We start from the raw sequence: 18,451 nt of genomic DNA on the forward strand, positions 1-18,451 counted from the left end.
ATTCTTCAGGTGCACACGAGGTATACGACATATTTCAAATTAATTATTTGATGAATTATAAAATTTGCGTTCACCATAGTGAATTTAAAAATTTGTGTTGTTTTTGTAACAGAAGTCTTTGCCTTGATAGCGTCAGCTAATAAATAAAGGAATACTTATTTAGAAAAACACAAGGCTTAATTGCGACTATATAGCTTAGATGGGACTGATTTTAATGCTGCATGAGAGATACAATAAAGCTTCAGGGCCTCCATTTGGGCAGGCGGATCACGAGACAGGGTTGGTACGGCATAGGCAGGCTAGCAGATGGGCGGCTGAGAGTCGGGCGTAGCAGGCTTGTTGGTGTTTTCAAGTTCCACTGTCAGAGGGACTGAAGAGGCAGTCAGTCGGAGCACTGCCCTACCGAGCAAGGAGGACTTGAAGGCTGCTACGATACGAAGGTCGTGTTCCTCCTTGCTCAGTTTTTGCCGCTTGGCAGCCACCTCCTCTTCAAACTTATTTTTCTCTTCCTCGAACGCCTCCCTCTCCTTCAAAAGCTCAATCTCCCTGCGTTCAAGATCATCCCTCGTTCAGCAGCTGCTTCTCCAGGTCAAGACAGCGGTCTGGCCTACCTCCTGCAGCTCCCTCTCCAAACGCTCCGCTCGAATTTCATCTTCAAGCTGAGGGAGCCCTTGCATACACAGAGATTGAAGTTTGCCTCCATACTCTCTGGTCCCTAATCAAATGGAAAAGTTTAACACGTTTGCTTGAATTTCAATTGTTATTTCTCAGATTTACCCCAGCTTGGTGACGCTGCTTTTCCGTTCTTCACAAGCAGCACGAAACTAATTTTGTTGGGGAGGGACGAGAGGTGGCCTTGGATCACCAAAGACTTGAAGGTGTCGCTCAGGAAGCTCAGGTCGACAGTGCCTATATTGTCGGCATACTTGATGGTCTCGATGCCGACCTAGGAGCGCTCTTTGGCTAAGGCAATGATCTCGTCGATTAACTGAGCACCCTCTGTTAATGCATTGAATAAATAAAAGTTGAATTCTGTGAATCATTAGGAATTTCAGAAACTTACTGAGCCCAAAGTCTATGGTGTCCGGGTGTTCACACTTTGTTTTCCACCACAATTAGGAGAGCTACGCAGGCGCTCATCTCTTGGTGCAGATCTTGTTCTCTTTCCTGGGGACGCATCAAGTGTCCTACCAGGGAATCCGAAACATGATCAATTGGAATTCTGAACTTCAGGGGACAATTTTGAAGAGACATGTTGACGTTCAGAATGGAGAAAGAGCAATGAATTTTAGTTTGAAAATTCTGATTGTTGCACAAGCGGAAAAACCGTTTTCTTCTTCAAAGTTTTCAAACAAGTCTCCATGACGACGACAACAATCGAATTTTTGCATGAATATATAAAATTCATATTACATACCGTTATGAATATCAATAAAATATGTGGTTGCATATTAAAACTTCATTAAAATTTTAAAATAGCAGCCACGGTTGAGCTCCAAAATCTGTCCTGCGGTTGGGCGAAAACGAAAAGAATGCTTAAGATGATATAGATAATAATAAATAACTGTACATTGTTTATTTTTAAACAAAAAAATTTACGTACATGCATACGTATTCAAGAGCATACATAATTAATTTGCGAGTGCTTAAATATCATAATGATATTAATTAACGGTGTAATTAAGGAATTGTGTTTTATGTGTTTATAACAGTTAACAATTCTATTCATTCGTTGGCGCATGTATTTATAGTTAAATTTTGCTTCCAAAACTCTGTACAAAATTCAATAAAAAAATCTTCAAACCCTAAAATTAAAACAAGCAATGGGATATCTACTAAATCTTCCAAATTATTCTTTTAAATTCAAATTAATAATCCAACTTTAAGCTCAACTCGAAACTCCAATTGAACAGGCTTACCGCTCAAAAGTAAACAAAAACAATTTTATTTCGCGAATCCGCATCTATGAGACGTCGAAATAATCAAAAATCCACTTTCGCCACCGCAATGCATGAGAAAAGACCATGCTGGGTTTAGGAATATAGGGGGAATATATGGAATCAATGGAAAAAGAAACGGTCAATATTATATAATATTAATTTAAATAGGTTTTATTATTTCCTACACAGAAAACTTGCAAAATCGTGTTTAAAGGTCACAGGTCACCGAGGTCAATGACCTTAGGTGACCTGACCTTCTTAACTGATACATGGTTGGATGCAGAAAGTCAAGACAAACACATTTTGTCATTACACAATTTGTCGTTTCTGTAACAGAAACAGAGTTATCGCTGGTTGAAAATTTATTTCTATTGCGGAAAAGTGATTTTTCACTGTTTTTTTATATTTAGTTAGTATTATAAATTTAACAGTAAAAGTTACCATTCCGAAAATCAAGTATTTTGTTCTACACACTTGGGGCTACATTTTTTCCTATACTGCGAAAAAAATCTGAGGGGTGCTTCTTTGCGAAAATTGCGTTTAAAAGTGAAATTTGTAATTTAGTGACCTTGACCTTTGACCTACGCAAAATTTGTCAACGGCAAAGTTGTCGGGCGTAAAAAGTTACGTCTGAACGTGAAAAGAGCATACGTTTATTCTTAGTAGGAGCAGAGATATTGGTATTTTAGTGTTTTTGGAAAAATCTGATTTCCCGGAAAAGCACCGAATATTTTTAGCTGAAAATTTGGGAGGAAGCACCTTTTTCCAACCCCAACAACATACATGAATTTCAAAATGGTAACTTTTCATCAACAATCACACCCAAATCATTCCTGGATCCACCATCAATATATAAATATGATGATTATTATTAAAAAAAAAAAAAAATGTCCTGAATGCACTAGGGATGAAGCTTTTTTGTTACATTGGCACTTAAACAGTCCGAAGTATTGAAAAAAGTTACTTTTCCAGTCGTGGGTCTCCAAAATTTGGGAACCCACGACTTAAACGGACCTTAATTTTGAAAAAAGTTACTTTTCCAGTCGTGGGTCTCCAAAATTTGGGAACCCACGACTTAAACGGACCTTAATTTTGAAAAAAGTTGCTTTCCCAGTTGTCGGTCTCCAAAATTTGGGGACCCACGACTTTAACAGACCTTAATTTTAAAAAAAGTTACTTTCCAAGTCGTGGGTCTCCAAAATTTGGGGACCCACGACTTAAACAGACCTTAATTTTGAAAAAAGTTACTTTTCCAGTTGTGGGTCTCCAAAATTTGGGAAACCCGCGACTTAAACAGACCATATAATTTTGAAAAAAGTTACTTTTCCAGTCGTGAGTCTCCAAAATTTGGGAACCCACGACTTAAACAGACCATAATTTTGAAAAAAGTTGCTTTTCCAGTTGGGGGTCTCCGAAATTTGGGAACCCACGACTTAAACAGACCTTAATTTTGAAAAAAGTTGCTTTTCCAGTTGGGGGTCTCCGAAATTTGGGAACCCACGACTTAAACAGACCTTAATTTTGAAAAAAGTTGCTTTTCCAGTTGTGGGTCTCCAAAATTTGGGAACCCACGACTTAAACAGACCTTAATTTTGAAAAAAGTTGCGTTTCCAGTCGTGGTCTCCAAAATTTGGGTACCCACGTCTTAAATAGACCATAATTTTGAAAAAAGTTACTTTTCCAGTCGTGGGTCTCCAAAATTTGGGAACCCACGACTTAAACGGACCTTAATTTTGAAAAAAGTTACTTTTCCAGTCGTGGGTCTCCAAAATTTGGGAACCCACGACTTAAACGGACCTTAATTTTGAAAAAAGTTGCTTTCCCAGTTGTCGGTCTCCAAAATTTGGGGACCCACGACTTTAACAGACCTTAATTTCAAAAAAAGTTACTTTCCAAGTCGTAGGTCTCCAAAATTTGGGGACCCACGACTTAAACAGACCTTAATTTTGAAAAAAGTTTCTTTTCCAGTCGTGGGTCTCCAAAATTTGGGAACCCACGACTTAAACAGACCTTAATTTTGAAAAAAGTTGCTTTTCCAGTCGTGGGTCTCCAAAATTTGGGAACCCACGACTTAAACAGACCTTAATTTTGAAAAAAGTTGCTTTTTCAGTTGTGGGTCTCCAAAATTAGGGAACCCACGACTTTAACAGACCTTAATTTTGAAAAAAGTTGCTTTTCCAGTTGTGGGTCTCCAAAATTTGGGAACCCACGACTTAAACAGACCTTAATTTTGAAAAAAGTTGCGTTTCCAGTCGTGGTCTCCAAAATTTGGGTACCCACGTCTTAAGTAGACCATAATTCTGAAAAAAGTTACTTTTCCAGTCGTGGGTCTCCAAAATTTGGGAACCCGCGACTTAAACAGACCTTAATTTTTAAAAAAGTTGCTTTACCAGTTGTGGGTCTCCAAAATTTGGGAACCCACGACTTAAACAGACCTTAATTTTGAAAAAAGTTACTTTTCTAGTCGTGGGTCTCCAAAATTTCGGGACCCACGACTTAAACAGACCTTAATTTTAAAAAAAGTTTTTTTTCTAGACGTGGGTCTCCAAAATTTGGGGACCCACGACTTAAACGGACCTTCATTATGAAAAAAGTTGCTTTTCCAGTCGTGGGTCTCTAAATTTTCGATCCACGACTAAATTTAGTGTCTTTCATTTCGAAAAAATTGGCATTTATAGTCGTTGGTCTCTAAATTTTAGAGACCCACGACTGTCGAAGCGAATATTTTCAAAAATAACGTTTTCAAACAGTCGTGGGTCCATAAAATTTAGAGACCCACGACTGTTAAAAGACCTTACTTTTTAAAATATTTGCTATGACAGTCATATGAGTCTCTATATTTTAGAGACCCACGACTGTCGAAAAGAACATTTTAAAATTAAGGTCTGTAAACAGTCGTAGGTCCCTAAAATTAAGAGACCTTAATTTTGAAAATATTTGCTATGACAGTCGTGGGTCTCTAAAATTTAGAGACCCACGACTAAACAGACCTTCATTTCGAAAAAATTGGCATGTATAGTCGTTGGTCTTGAAAATTTAGAGACCCACGACTGTCGAAGGGAAAATTTTCAAAATTTAGGTCTTCAAACATTACAGTCGTGGGTCCCAAAAATTTGAGACCCACATCTGTTAAAAGACCTTCCTTTTGAAAATACTTGCCGACAGTCGTGGGTCTCTAAAAATTAGAGACCCACGACTGTCGAAGAGAATATTTTCAAAATTAACGTCTTCAAACAGTCGTCGTCGGTCCCAAAAATTTAGAGACACACGACTGATATAAGACCTTAATTTTGAAAATACCTGCAAGGACAGTCGTGGGTCTTGAAAATTTAGAGACCCACGACTAAACAGACCTTCATTTCGAAAAAATTGGCATTTATAGTCGTTGGTCTTGAAAATTTAGAGACCCACGACTAAACAGACCTTCATTTCGAAAAAATTGGCATTTATAGTCGTTGGTCTCTGAATTTTAGAGACCCACGACTGTCGAAGAGAAAATTTTCAAAATTTAGGTCTTCAAACATTGCAGTCGTGGGTCCCAAAAATTTTGAGACCCACAACTGTTAAAAGACCTTACTTTTGAAAATACTTGCTATGAAAGTCGTGGGTCTCTAAAATTTAGAGACCCACGACTAAACAGACCTTCATTTCGAAAAAATTGGCATTTATAGTTGTTGGTCTTGAAAATTTAGAGACCCACGACTAAACAGACATTCATTTCGAAAAAATTGGCATTTATAGTCGTTGGTCTCTAAATTTCAGAGACCCACGACTGTTGAAGAGAACATTTTCAAAATTAAGGTCTGTTAACAGTCGTAGGTCCCTAAAATAAAGAGACCTTACTTTTGAAAATACTTGCTATGACAGTCGTGGGTCTCTAAAATTTAGAGACCCACGACTAAACAGACCTTCATTTCGAAAAAATTGGCATTTATAGTCGTTGGTCTTGAAAATTTAGAGACCCACGACTAAACAGACCTTCATTTCGAAAAAATTGGCATTTATAGTCGTTGGTCTCTAAATTTTAGAGACCCACGACTGTCGAAGAGAAAATTTTCAAAATTTAGGTCTTCAAACATTGCAGTCGTGGGTCCCAAAAATTTTGAGACCCACAACTGTTAAAAGACCTTACTTTTGAAAATACTTGCTATGACAGTCGTGGGTCTCTAAAATTTAGAGACCCACGACTAAACAGACCTAAATTTTGAAAATTTTCCCTTCGACAGTCGTGGGTCTCTAAATTTTCAAGACCAACGACTATGAATGCCAATTTTTTCGAAATGAAGGTCTGTTTAGTCGTGGGTCTCTAAATTTTAGAGACCCACGACTGTCATAGCAAGTATTTTCAAAAGTAAGGTCTTTTAACAGTTGTGGGTCTCAAAATTTTTGGGACCCACGACTGCAATGTTTGAAGACCTAAATTTTGAAAATTTTCTCTTCGACAGTCGTGGGTCTCTAAAATTTAGAGACCAACGACTATAAATGCCAAATTTTTCGAAATGAAGGTCTGTTTAGTCGTGGGTCTCTAAATTTTCAAGACCAACGACTATAAATGCCAATTTTTTCGAAATGAAGGTCTGTTTAGTCGTGGGTCTCTAAATTTTCAAGACCCACGACTGTCCTTGCAGGTATTTTCAAAATTAAGGTCTATGGTCTCTAAATTTCAGAGACCCACGACTGTTGAAGAGAACATTTTCAAAATTAAGGTCTGTTAACAGTCGTAGGACCCTAAAATAAAGAGACCTTACTTTTGAAAATACTTGCTATGACAGTCGTTGGGTCTCTAAAATTTAGAGACCCACGACTAAACAGACCTTCATTTCGAAAAAAATTGGCATTTATAGTCGTTGGTCGCTAAATTTTAGAGACCCACGACTGTCGAAGAGAAAATTTTCAAATTTTAGGTCTTCAAACATATTACAGTCGTGGGTCCCAAAAATTTGAGACCCACATCTGTTAAAAGGACCTTACTTTTGAAAATACTTGCCATGTCAGTCGTGGGTCTCTAAAAATTAGAGACCCACGACTGTCGAAGAGAATATTTTCAAAATTAACGTCTTCAAACAGTCGTCGTCGGTCCCAAAAATTTAGAGACACACGACTGATAAAAGACCTTAATTTTGAAAATACCTGCAATGACAGTCGTGGGTCTTGAAAATTTAGAGACCCACGACTAAACAGACCTTCATTTCGAAAAAAGTGGCATTTATAGTCGTTGGTCTCTAAATTTCAGAGACCCACGACTGTCGAAGAGAAAATTTTCCAAATTTAGGTCTTCAAACATATGTTTGAAGTCGTGTTGTATTGCAGTCGTGGGTCCCAAAAATTTAGAGACCCACGACTGTTCAAAGACCTTACTTTTTAAAATATTCGCTATTACAGTCATGGGTCTCTAAAATTTAGAGACCCTCGACTAAACAGACTTTCTATTTTCGAAAAAATTTGCTTTTATAGCCGTTGATCCCTAAATTTTAGAGACCCTCTACTGTGGAAGCGAATATTTTCATAATTAAGGTCTTTAAACCTTTGTGCGTGGGTCCCAAAAATTTTTTCCAGTTGTGGGTCTCCAAAATTTGGGAACCCACGACTTAAACAGAGACCTTATTAATTTTGAAAAAAGTTGCTTTTCCAGTTGTGGACCTTCAAAATTTGGGGACTTAAATAGACCTAAATTCTGAAAAAAGATGCTTATTCAGTATTATACCCACTGGCCAGCGGGGAGGAAGCTTGTGCATATTTACTAATAAAATTAGGTTCATTTTGTGCATGCTTGTGCTGTCTTAACCGTCCGCTTTTGTTGGAGGGAGTTATGGCGGCGTACTTTTCCGTGCCAAGCAGCGCCAAGAAAAATTCGCATGACATGCAATGCCTGAACTGTAAATTTATATGAACAATTTTATTTTTAAAAAAAAGTGACTTTGCGTTCTTGTCCTTTAACATGCCTATAAAATAAACAGTCACTTGCATCATTTACGTTTACAGCTCCAGAATAGTTTAATTTAAATATATAAACCCATTGAGAATAATATATAAGTCAATATTAGCCAAACTTAAACGTACGGCGAGTTTCTTAATGTCAAAAAGTGACACTCAAGTTTTGATTTAGTGTTATATTCCATTTTATTTCTCACTGCAATTTAAATAATGTCGATTCTTTCCCAACATTAATGAAACATTGTACTTGTTAGTACAAAAAATGTCCATCAATCGATGGGAATACACCATGGGTTGCATTAGAAAATGTGCTTGGTCATTTTTTAATCTTGTTAAAAAATCTGCAAGTTTTCTGTGAACTTCCGAAAATCCTCAAATTGAGGCTGGAAAAACTCAATAACTATAACTAAATATTTGGCCATTCAAGGAAATACGAGAGGGGGAGAGCAAATATTTCTCTTCACAGCCCGTTAATAAGTAATACATCATTATATATAGCAACCAACGTTACAGTGATTATTCAATTCTGTGAGCGTATGGTGAGATTTCGACTGAAGAGTCAATCGCTCCGACTTTGGGGCAACCCTCCAAGGTGTAGTGTAATGTGAGTTTTACATGCTTTTTCTCATTAAAGTTATTTGAAAATAAAACTGAACTATGCTATGAGAGGGCACATTTTTTGCATTCACCTCGCCGCTCACACATTTAAGTAAACTATGGAATTTTGCAGAACTGCGTAGAGAGCATACATTACTACCCATCTTAGAGTTCATCCAGGTGCCTCTGCCGCTTCCTGGAGTTCCAGTGCAGACACTCCGCCAATGATTCAAACCAGTCAGACAGTTGCTCCTGGGCGCAGATTGAAGGCAGAGGGTATATGGAGGTATTCACATGGAGGCTAAAAATACAATTTTAAAAAATTATATGGTAGAATTTCACAATCGAGGGTTGATTCATGGTGAATTGAATTTAAAATTGGCTTTTCCTCAATGGGATTTTGTGAGTTGTTTATTGTTTCAGAAAAACAATATCCTGCTCTACATGTTCCGGCTGCGGGCTGCAGCCATAATTTGTGAGCTTTCTCGGCGGTGGTCGAGAGAATAGTCTTCAGCCCGCAGCCGAAACATGTAGAGCAGGATATTGTTTTTCTGAAACAATAAACAAAGCTCACAAAAACCCATCGAGGAAAAGCCAATTTTAAATTCAAATCAGCTTTAAAAAATTAATATTTATCCACACTAAAATAGAAATTCGAACCAGAAACGTCACGCAGAAAAAAAATTGCAAAAAAATATATTTATTAGCAGTTTTCTATACAAAACCAATGACCAAAGTACAAGTCTGTGCAAGATAAATTTAGCCACCCCAGGAGAAAGACCAATGGTGGGTCTGAATATCAGAGAAAAGATTCTCTAGAAATGAATCTCGTGCAAGGATTCTATATTCTCAAGGAACGTTTCTGCCTTTGAAATTCCACTAAAGAATCGTTCCTTGAGAATCCTTGCGCAAGAATCGTTTCTCGAGAATTTTGCAAGAACCCTGTCTCTCATATATTCACCCCAAGTTTCAGCCAATATATAGGTGTAGGGCTATAAATCAGTTGCAAAGGGAAGCTTTTTTGAAGCACCTGCAACTCCAAAGGAGAGTCACACACAATCTCCTCCTTGGTGCACTTCTTGTTTGATATCATTTGCCAAAACTGACACATGCTGTGCTACGAGCGTCATTGCTTAGCTTATTATCTAAAACACACAATAAAACCGTGCTAACTTAGTTAGAAAATTATGTCTGATAGGTATTGATATGTTATTCCGTGCACAAGAAAAGGCTCTCACAACTGCTACTTATACAAGAGGGGTGAGTAAAAAAGAGACAATGCTCAGTGATCATTTGGTGCTGGCGCTTACCTCTCTCCATGCCTTAATTCTTGCCTGCTTCTGCCATCAAATGAGACCCAAGATGTGTTTCTGCTTTCAGGAGACACTGAAATCTTCAAAGATTATACACGTCTTTTTGTGCCACTTAGAAATTACATAAGATTAATGTTTCAATAAATTTTTGCAAACAAGACAAATTGTGAAATCTTTGTAAAATCCGTATATTATTTTTAAATTAATTAATACCCTACAGGCACTGGTGCCTCAATGATAATATTATAATCAAATATTCCTAAAAAAAAATGGGATCCATGACATGAGCATTATTTTAATTTTATAGTTAAGTTAAAAGCACGAGTTAAAAAAAATGCTCACATTTGAAAAAAATTGAAGCAAAAATTTAGAATGATTAAGTTTTTTTCAATAAACCTGCAAGTTTAATTTCTGCTTCCTTAAAATGATTTCACCAAATTGTGCTGTTTGATTTGTAAAAATCAATCAAATACTTTGCTGCAGGTGCGAGTAAATTTTCCAATTGCAAAACATCATGCGTGCAAATTTCCCACCTGCAATGTATAAGCAACAGCAAAAATGAAAAATTGGCCCGCATGATGTTATCAGCGACTTCATGTTTTACCTTCAGTTCCACGCCGGCAGGGACAACGATGGGTCTAAACGATAGCGAGTGAGGACAAATGGGAGTGACCATGATGGCAGGCACACTAGGGTGGATCATTGAGGCGCCAGCTGCAACTGCGTAGGCGGTGCTACCAGTAGGAGTTGATACAATCAGACCTGTTTAATATTCAATAAAATAATTCCGGCAAAAAATAGAACTGTTTTACCATCGCCTTGTACTGAGGTGATGTGTTTTCCGTCTAGGTAGAGGTCAATGTTCGACAGGTAGGGCGAGGGTCCTCGGTCAATGATCACCTCGTTTAGCACCAAAAGATTGGTAGATGGAACGTGGCCCTTTTCTTCATCCTTCCTCATGATGCAGCAGCGGAGACGACTGCGCAGGATCAAGGCTGCGTGGCCTTCCAGGAAATGGTTCACTTGCTCTTTGAAGTTCCCAAACTCAAATGGAGTCAAGAAACCAAGAGATCCAAGATGGAAGGCCATCACAGGTGGCACTGATTGCTGCAAAACGACAATAGAAATTAATCAAATTTAATTTTAAATGGTTTCAAAAGAGAAATGAGAGCAATATTTTAAAAGTTGAGCATAATTTTAGCATTTTCAAGATTTCAATGTAGTTGAACTTGATGTAGTGGTCTTAGTTAGCGGATTTGGCAGGCTTCTTAATAACAATAGACTCCTGAATTAAAAATTATAGCACCAGTGCCAAAAAAAAAATATTAGCATACTTGAAATAATGAGCTAGCATGGAGCAAGGTGCCATCCCCTCCCAAGCAGATGATGAAGTCGATTTTGTCAGTCAAATCATCTTTGCCATCTTGAAATGTCATTAGCTTGTCCTTGACAACTTGGAAGCTGCTGTTTCCCTGAAGCATCGAGTCGTCCATGACCGAGTTCTCCACAAACACCACCATATTTTTCTCCTGGAAATGCTCGTTAATATTGTACTGGAAATAATTTTCTTGTCGAATGCACCATAATGAGCCAGTTCACCAGTTGGACGAACGGAGGAAGTACAGAGGCGTCCCTCACTTTCTTTACCACCAGCACGGTGAGGGGTGGTTTGTACCATGTAAGGCGCTGGCTGGCCTGGTCTTGGATGGTCCTCAAAACCGGTGCCAAAAATCAGTCTCCCACTCAAAGTGTCAAGTGAGCAGATAGAGATCATAGAGTGTGTCTTGTTAATGAACAGTCTTTTGAAAAAAAAATATGTGGAAGGGTCTTAAAAAGGTGTTACTTTGAATGTTGGAACTTGTAATGAGTAAATAGAGGTAAAATTCTAGTTGAGAAATTAAAGGACGAGTTTTCTTACATTGAGAGGGGATTGCAACAGAGTTTAAGAGAGGGAGTTGACGGGAAACAAATGCAGCTCACTTACATCATCATTGCAGAAGTTTTGATTAGGCCACATGGACCAACCTTTTGCAGGGGCGCGGCAGAAACCTTTGGAAAATCTGCTTTTTCTTCAATCACTTTCTGACGTTTCATTGCAACTCCGTAAATTTCTTCTTTTTCCAACAGAAAGGCATTGACCTGCTGGCTCAGCTTTTGCTGTTTGTACTCCAAATCCTGCCTAGTCCTCTTAAGTTGACGCTTTTCATTGTCTAATTCTACAGCAGTAACTCCAACCTTAATAAGCTCTTCTTTTAAACGATTTGACTCACAGCCGTCGTCATCAGCCTCAGGGAACCCCTGGAGACACAGATCTCTCATTAGGGAGGCATACTCCCTGCGAGCTAATCAAAATGAAAAGGATAATTATAACTTTTGCTTTAATTTGTAATATCTAAAAGATTTACCATTTGAGGGGAAGGGTGTTTCCCATTCCTGGCAAGGACAACAAATGATACATTGTTTGACAGAGAAGAATAGCAGCCTTTCCTGACCAAGTATTGTAAGCCACTATTGAGGAATTTGAGGTCAACCAGATTTTTGTTATTGACGTATTTGATGAGATCCAAGCCATTTGATCTTCGCTCTTCAGCCAGTTTCACTAGAGCCTCAATCAGTTCAGGACCAGCTGTTAATGTCTTGACATAAAATTTAATTCTTAAAACTCTAAATTTTAAAAGCTTACTCATGTTGAAGTCCAGTTTTTCTACGTCATCTGTCCAGTTTTCGCTTAATATAAGCAAACACACCGGAGGTTTAATGGCCTTTCGAATCTCAGCAACTTTCAGAGCATGATCAGTGTATGGACGGGTAAAAATTTCACTATCCGTGACATACTCTTCTGGGATCTTAAATTTTTGAGAGCAGTCTAGAGGAGAACTCATCTTTATACCTTTTTTACAAGAGCAATGAATTAATGAGCAATTTTCAGTTTAAAAATTTTGATTTATGCAAACCACCAATACAGTAACATCCAAAGTGATCCAACGATCAAGTTTTGCAAATTCCAAAGATCCCAGACAATGGAGAAGATGGCACTTTGGTTTGTTTGGTTTTTGGATGTGGAGTGTGGAGGCAAGAAGTTGTCTTTTTTCTTCTGTTCTTCCTATGCTTATTATGTTGTTTGAATTCACGGGGGTGTGGTCTTGTTGGTGTGGTCGTATTCAAAAGTGAGTCCATCGGGAGTAAATTTTGCTCCCGAGGAGTCCCGTTCCCGAGAAAATTTTCCTTTTCCCGACCGCTCCCAAGTGGTGTCTTAGCAAAATTTTCCTGGGGATTCCCATTCCCGAAAACAAATTCCCGGGAGTCCCAATAAGGTGTCCTTAACGCAATTTTTTATATTTTTTTTTTCAGCAGAAAAAAACACAAAAAATTGGTTGAATTTTCGGTGAGGGTCTGCTTCGCAGGCAGCAATGGATAAGCAATAGTATGGAAAGTGGCGCTCTGGCCGGCACTCGCCGTGCAGGAGACATGGCATCGCTGCTGGCGGTACGATCGCGAGGTGGGGGCTCCCAGAGCCGTCTCCAACGCGAATGCGGCCTTACGCGAAAACAAATAATTTCTTATCAACACTAAAACCGAGACAATGTCATGAAAAAATTTATATAAATCATCGCGACATGAACGCATAAAGATAAAAAATGCAAATAGTTGATAAATATTTATTCATAGAAAAGCAAAGACGGCAAAATAAGAAATTGAATGGATATTTGGAACCGATCCACGAATATAATTATATTTAAATATCATTGAATAGAGTTTGCACTAAAACCTTTGAATATTCATGCACACCTATGGTAGATATACAAGCTGTGCTAATCTCGTTTACGTCAATAGGTGGAAACTAATTAAACGGCAATCATAATTATAGCAAGAGTAAGTTTGCACGGCACTTGCAAAATAGTAATAAATTATTTTAATGTGGTGAACGATCTGTTTGTATATAATGAATTGAATTTTCCTTTCGTTCTAATGAAGTGTAATCAGCCCTGTTAATCTCAGTTATGTCAATAGGTGGAAACATGCATACCAGAAATTAAATACAAAAAAAGTGCATGTTCAGGCTGCCTCGAAATAGTTAAAAAAAATATTTTTAATTAGTTCCCTTCGAGTTTACACAAAATATATTGGATTTTCCTTCTATTTTATTCGAGTTTAATCAACCCTGCCAAACTCAATCTTGTCAATAGGTGGAAATCTACAAAACTGAAATTAAATATAAAATTATGATATGTTCGGGCTGCCTCAAAATAGTTTATATTTTTTTTAAATTTATTTCCTTTGAGTTTGCACAAAATAATTTGAATTTTCCTTCTATTTTATTCGAGTTTAATCAACCCTGCCAAACTCAATCTTGTCAATAGGTGGAAATCTACAAAACTGAAATTAAATATAAAATTATTATATGTTTGGGCTGCCTCAAAATAGTTTATATTTTTTTTTAAATTAGTTTCCTTTGAGTTTGCACAAAATAATTTAAATTTTCCTTCTATTTTATTCGAGTTTAATCAACCCTGCCAAACTCAATCTTGTCAATAGGTGGAAATCTACAAAACAGAAATTAAATATAAAATTATGATATGTTCGGGCTGCCTCAAAATAGTTTATATTTTTTTTTTAATTAGTTTCCTTTGAGTTTGCACAAAATAATTTGAATTTTCCTTCTATTTTATTCGAGTTTAATCTACCCTGCCAAACTCAATCTTGTCAATAGGTGGAAATCTACAAAACAGAAATTAAATATAAAATTATTATATGTTTGGGCTGCCTCAAAATAGTTTATATTTTTTTTTTTAATTTATTTCCTTTGAGTTTGCACAAAATAATTTGAATTTTCCTTCTATTTTATTCGAGTTTAATCTACCCTGCCAAACTCTATCTTGTCAATAGGTGGAAATCTACAAAACTGAAATTAAATATAAAATTATGATATGTTCCGGCTGCCTCAAAATAGTTTATATTTTTTTTAAAATTAGTTTTCTTAGAGTTTGCACAAAATAATTTGAATTTTCCTTCAGTTCTAAACAAGTTCAATCATTACTGTTAATGTCAGCTATGTCATTAGGTGGAAACAAGCAGAACTTATATGAAAAATAAAAATAAGACTTGTTCGGGCTGCCTCAAAATATTTAATTTTTTTTTTTACTAGTTCCGTTTGAGTTTGCACAAAATAAATTAAATTTTCCTACAGTTCTAAACAAGTTCTATCATCCCTGTCAAACTCAATCATGTCAATAGGTGGAAACCTACAAAGCATAAATTAAATATAAATATGTTCGTCTTCCTATTCAATTCATTTGTTCTCTCGCTACAAGTTGAACAGAAATTTTATGCTCAAAATAGTTAATTTTTTTTAATTAGTCCCCTTTGGGTTTGCACAAAATAATTTGAATTTTCCATCACTTTTAATCAAGTTTAAACAGCTCTTTCAAACTCAATCATGCCAATAGGTGGAAACATGCAATACGGTAATTAAAAATAAAAATTGATATGTTCGGGCTGCATCCTAAATAGTTAATAATTTATTTTAATGAGTTACTTTAAAGTTTGCACAAAATTTATTGGATTTTCCTTCTAATTTATTCGAGTTTAATCAACCCTGCCAAACTCAATCTTGTCAATAGGTGGTGGAAATCCACAAAACTGATATTAAATATAAAAATATGATATGTTCGGGCTGCCTCAAAATAGTTTATATATTTTTTTTAAAATTAGTTTCCTTAGATTTTGCAAAAAATAATTTGAATTTTCCTTCTATTAAATTCGAAACTAATATAAACTATTTTTAGGCAGCCCGAACATGTCATATTTTTATATTTAATATCAGCTTTGTAGATTTCCACCTATTGACAAGATTGAGTTTGGCAGGGTTGATTAAACGCGAATAAATTAGAAGGAAAATCCAATATATTCTGTGCAAACAAAGGTTCGCGCATTAGAAAATTTCAATTGTTGCCGAGCGCTCTGATTGGGTGCAATTATACTTGCACCCAATCAGAGAGCTCTAACAACAATCGAAAAAATTTTCGATTGTTCTGATGCGCGAACCTTGGTGCTGTTTAAACTTGATTAAAAGTGATGGAAAATTCAAATTATTTTGTGCAAACTCAAACGGAACTAATAAAAAATAATATTAAATAGTTTGAGGCAGCCCGAACAGGTCTTATTTTTATTTTTCATTTCAGTTCTGCATGTTTCCACCTAAATACATAGCTGACATTAACAGTAATGATTGAACTTGTTTAGAACTGAAGGAAAATTCAAATTATTTTGTGCAAACTCAAAGGAAACTAATTAAAAAAAATATATAAACTATTTTGAGGCAGCCTGAACATATCATAATTTTATATTTAATTTCTGTTTTGTAGATTTCCACCTATTGACAAGATTGAGTTTGGCAGGGTTGATTAAACTCGAATAAAATAGAAGGAAAATTTAAATTATTTTGTGCAAACTGAAAGGAAACTAATTTAAAAAAAAATATAAACTATTTTGAGGCAGCCCAAACATATAATAATTTTATATTTAATTTCAGTTTTGTAGATTTCCACCTATTGACAAGATTGAGTTTGGCAGGGTAGATTAAACTCGAATAAAATAGAAGGAAAATTCAAATTATTTAGTGCAAACTCAAAGGAAACTAATTTAAAAAAAATATAAACTATTTTGAGGCAGCCCGAACATATCATAATTTTATATTTAATTTCAGTTTTGTAGATTTCCACCTATTGACAAGATTGAGTTTGGCAGGGTTGATTAAACTCGAATAAAATAGAAGGAAAATTCAAATTATTTTGTGCAAACTCAAAGGAAATAAATTAAAAAAAAAAATATAAACTATTTTGAGGCAGCCCGAACATATCATAATTTTATATTTAATTTCTGTTTTGTAGATTTCCACCTATTGACAAGATAGAGTTTGGCAGGGTAGATTAAACTCGAATAAAATAGAAGGAAAATTCAAATTATTTTGTGCAAACTCAAAGGAAACTAATTAAAAAAAAAATATAAACTATTTTGAGGCAGCCCGAACATATCATAATTTTATATTTAATTTCTGTTTTGTAGATTTCCACCTATTGACAAGATTGAGTTTGGCAGGGTTGATTAAACTCGAATAAAATAGAAGGAAAATTTAAATTATTTTGTGCAAACTCAAAGGAAACTAATTTAAAAAAAAATATAAACTATTTTGAGGCAGCCCAAACATATAATAATTTTATATTTAATTTCAGTTTTGTAGATTTCCACCTATTGACAAGATTGAGTTTGGCAGGGTTGATTAAACTCGAATAAAATAGAAGGAAAATTCAAATTATTTTGTGCAAACTCAAAGGAAATAAATTTAAAAAAAATATAAACTATTTTGAGGCAGCCCGAACATATCATAATTTTATATTTAATTTCAGTTTTGTAGATTTCCACCTATTGACAAGATTGAGTTTGGCAGGGTTGATTAAACTCGAATAAAATAGAAGGAAAATCCAATATATTTTGTGTAAACTCGAAGGGAACTAATTAAAAATATTTTTTTTAACTATTTCGAGGCAGCCTGAACATGCACTTTTTTTGTATTTAATTTCTGGTATGCATGTTTCCACCTATTGACATAACTGAGATTAACAGGGCTGATTACACTTCATTAGAACGAAAGGAAAATTCAATTCATTATATACAAACAGATCGTTCACCACATTAAAATAATTTATTACTATTTTGCAAGTGCCGTGCAAACTTACTCTTGCTATAATTATGATTGCCGTTTAATTAGTTTCCACCTATTGACGTAAACGAGATTAGCACAGCTTGTATATCTACCATAGGTGTGCATGAATATTCAAAGGTTTTAGTGCAAACTCTATTCAATGATATTTAAATATAATTATATTCGTGGATCGGTTCCAAATATCCATTCAATTTCTTATTTTGCCGTCTTTGCTTTTCTATGAATAAATATTTATCAACTATTTGCATTTTTTATCTTTATGCGTTCATGTCGCGATGATTTATATAAATTTTTTCATGACATTGTCTCGGTTTTAGTGTTGATAAGAAATTATTTGTTTTCGCGTAAGGCCGCATTCGCGTTGGAGACGGCTCTGGGAGCCCCCACCTCGCGATCGTACCGCCAGCAGCGATGCCATGTCTCCTGCACGGCGAGTGCCGGCCAGAGCGCCACTTTCCATACTATTGCTTATCCATTGCTGCCTGCGAAGCAGACCCTCACCGAATTTTCTAACTTTTCTCCCGGGAGTCCCATTCCCGATAAAATTTTCCCGGCTCCCTCCCGCTACCATATTGTTGGGACAGAATCGCTCCCGCCTCCCGGGACTCCTGAAAAAGTCGCATTCAAAGTGCCCGTGTAGAATTTCGCTGACAATAAATCATCAAAAGAGTTCGCCCGAATGATAAGATTTCTTGCTCCTGATTGATGTGTAGTCAAACACAAGAAGAGTTTACACACATCCAACCCAAAGTCCCCTACCCCACAGACTGAATAATAAATAGTAAAATTCGGCGCGCACGTCGCAATAAGTCGTTGCATCATGGTGACGCCTCATAAGTCAATAAACCTTATCAATAATGCCCCATGTCCCACAAAAAAAACCTCCTTCATACTTTCCATTCAAATACAAGATCTGCAATATACAAATTATTGTACTTTTTTCT

General features: G+C 36.1%; 2 protein-coding genes across 7 annotated transcripts in view; both read right to left on the reverse strand.

The window, feature by feature from the left end:
- Positions 1 to 18,451, reverse strand: part of LOC132202741 (receptor-type guanylate cyclase gcy-19-like) — a 92,890-nt gene that overhangs the window by 57,029 nt on the left and 17,410 nt on the right. The gene's annotated exons all lie outside the window — the stretch shown is intronic.
- On the reverse strand, positions 177 to 18,330 carry LOC132202788 (NAD kinase-like). Of its 6 annotated transcripts, none has more exons than XM_059629969.1 (13): positions 18,076 to 18,330; positions 12,739 to 13,051; positions 12,468 to 12,674; positions 12,190 to 12,410; positions 11,769 to 12,126; positions 11,366 to 11,495; positions 11,119 to 11,313; positions 10,597 to 10,891; positions 10,389 to 10,546; positions 9,782 to 9,864; positions 1,064 to 8,772; positions 778 to 999; positions 177 to 715 (listed from the first exon to the last, which is right to left on the reverse strand). In XM_059629969.1, the coding sequence occupies exons 5-11, from the start codon at positions 12,101 to 12,103 to the stop codon at positions 8,637 to 8,639; spliced, it is 1,332 nt and encodes a 443-aa protein (XP_059485952.1). In that variant the 5' UTR covers positions 12,104 to 12,126; positions 12,190 to 12,410; positions 12,468 to 12,674; positions 12,739 to 13,051; positions 18,076 to 18,330; the 3' UTR covers positions 177 to 715; positions 778 to 999; positions 1,064 to 8,636. The 6 variants fall into 6 exon arrangements, with proteins under 6 accessions (XP_059485952.1, XP_059485951.1, XP_059485956.1 ...); XM_059629968.1 differs by having other exon boundaries at positions 12,739 to 13,103; XM_059629973.1 differs by lacking the exon at positions 18,076 to 18,330 and having other exon boundaries at positions 11,769 to 12,000; positions 12,055 to 12,126; positions 12,739 to 13,193.

This window comes from Neocloeon triangulifer, unplaced genomic scaffold, assembly GCF_031216515.1.
Source record: "Neocloeon triangulifer isolate White Clay Creek 2 clone unplaced genomic scaffold, ASM3121651v1 ptg000015l, whole genome shotgun sequence".
NCBI lineage: Eukaryota > Metazoa > Arthropoda > Insecta > Ephemeroptera > Baetidae > Neocloeon > Neocloeon triangulifer.

Bases quoted from the DNA above. Each gene is read 5' to 3' on its own strand.
- LOC132202788 (XM_059629969.1), bottom strand. From the start codon at position 12,103: ATGAGAGATCTGTGTCTCCAGGGGTTCCCTGAGGCTGATGACGACGGC. The intron at 10,547-10,596 runs GTAAAACAGTTC...AATATTAAACAG, and splicing joins CACCTCAGTACAAGGCGATG to GTCTGATTGTATCAACTCCT. The intron at 9,865-10,388 runs GTAAAACATGAA...TAATCTTTGAAG, and splicing joins CTGCCGGCGTGGAACTGAAG to ATTTCAGTGTCTCCTGAAAG.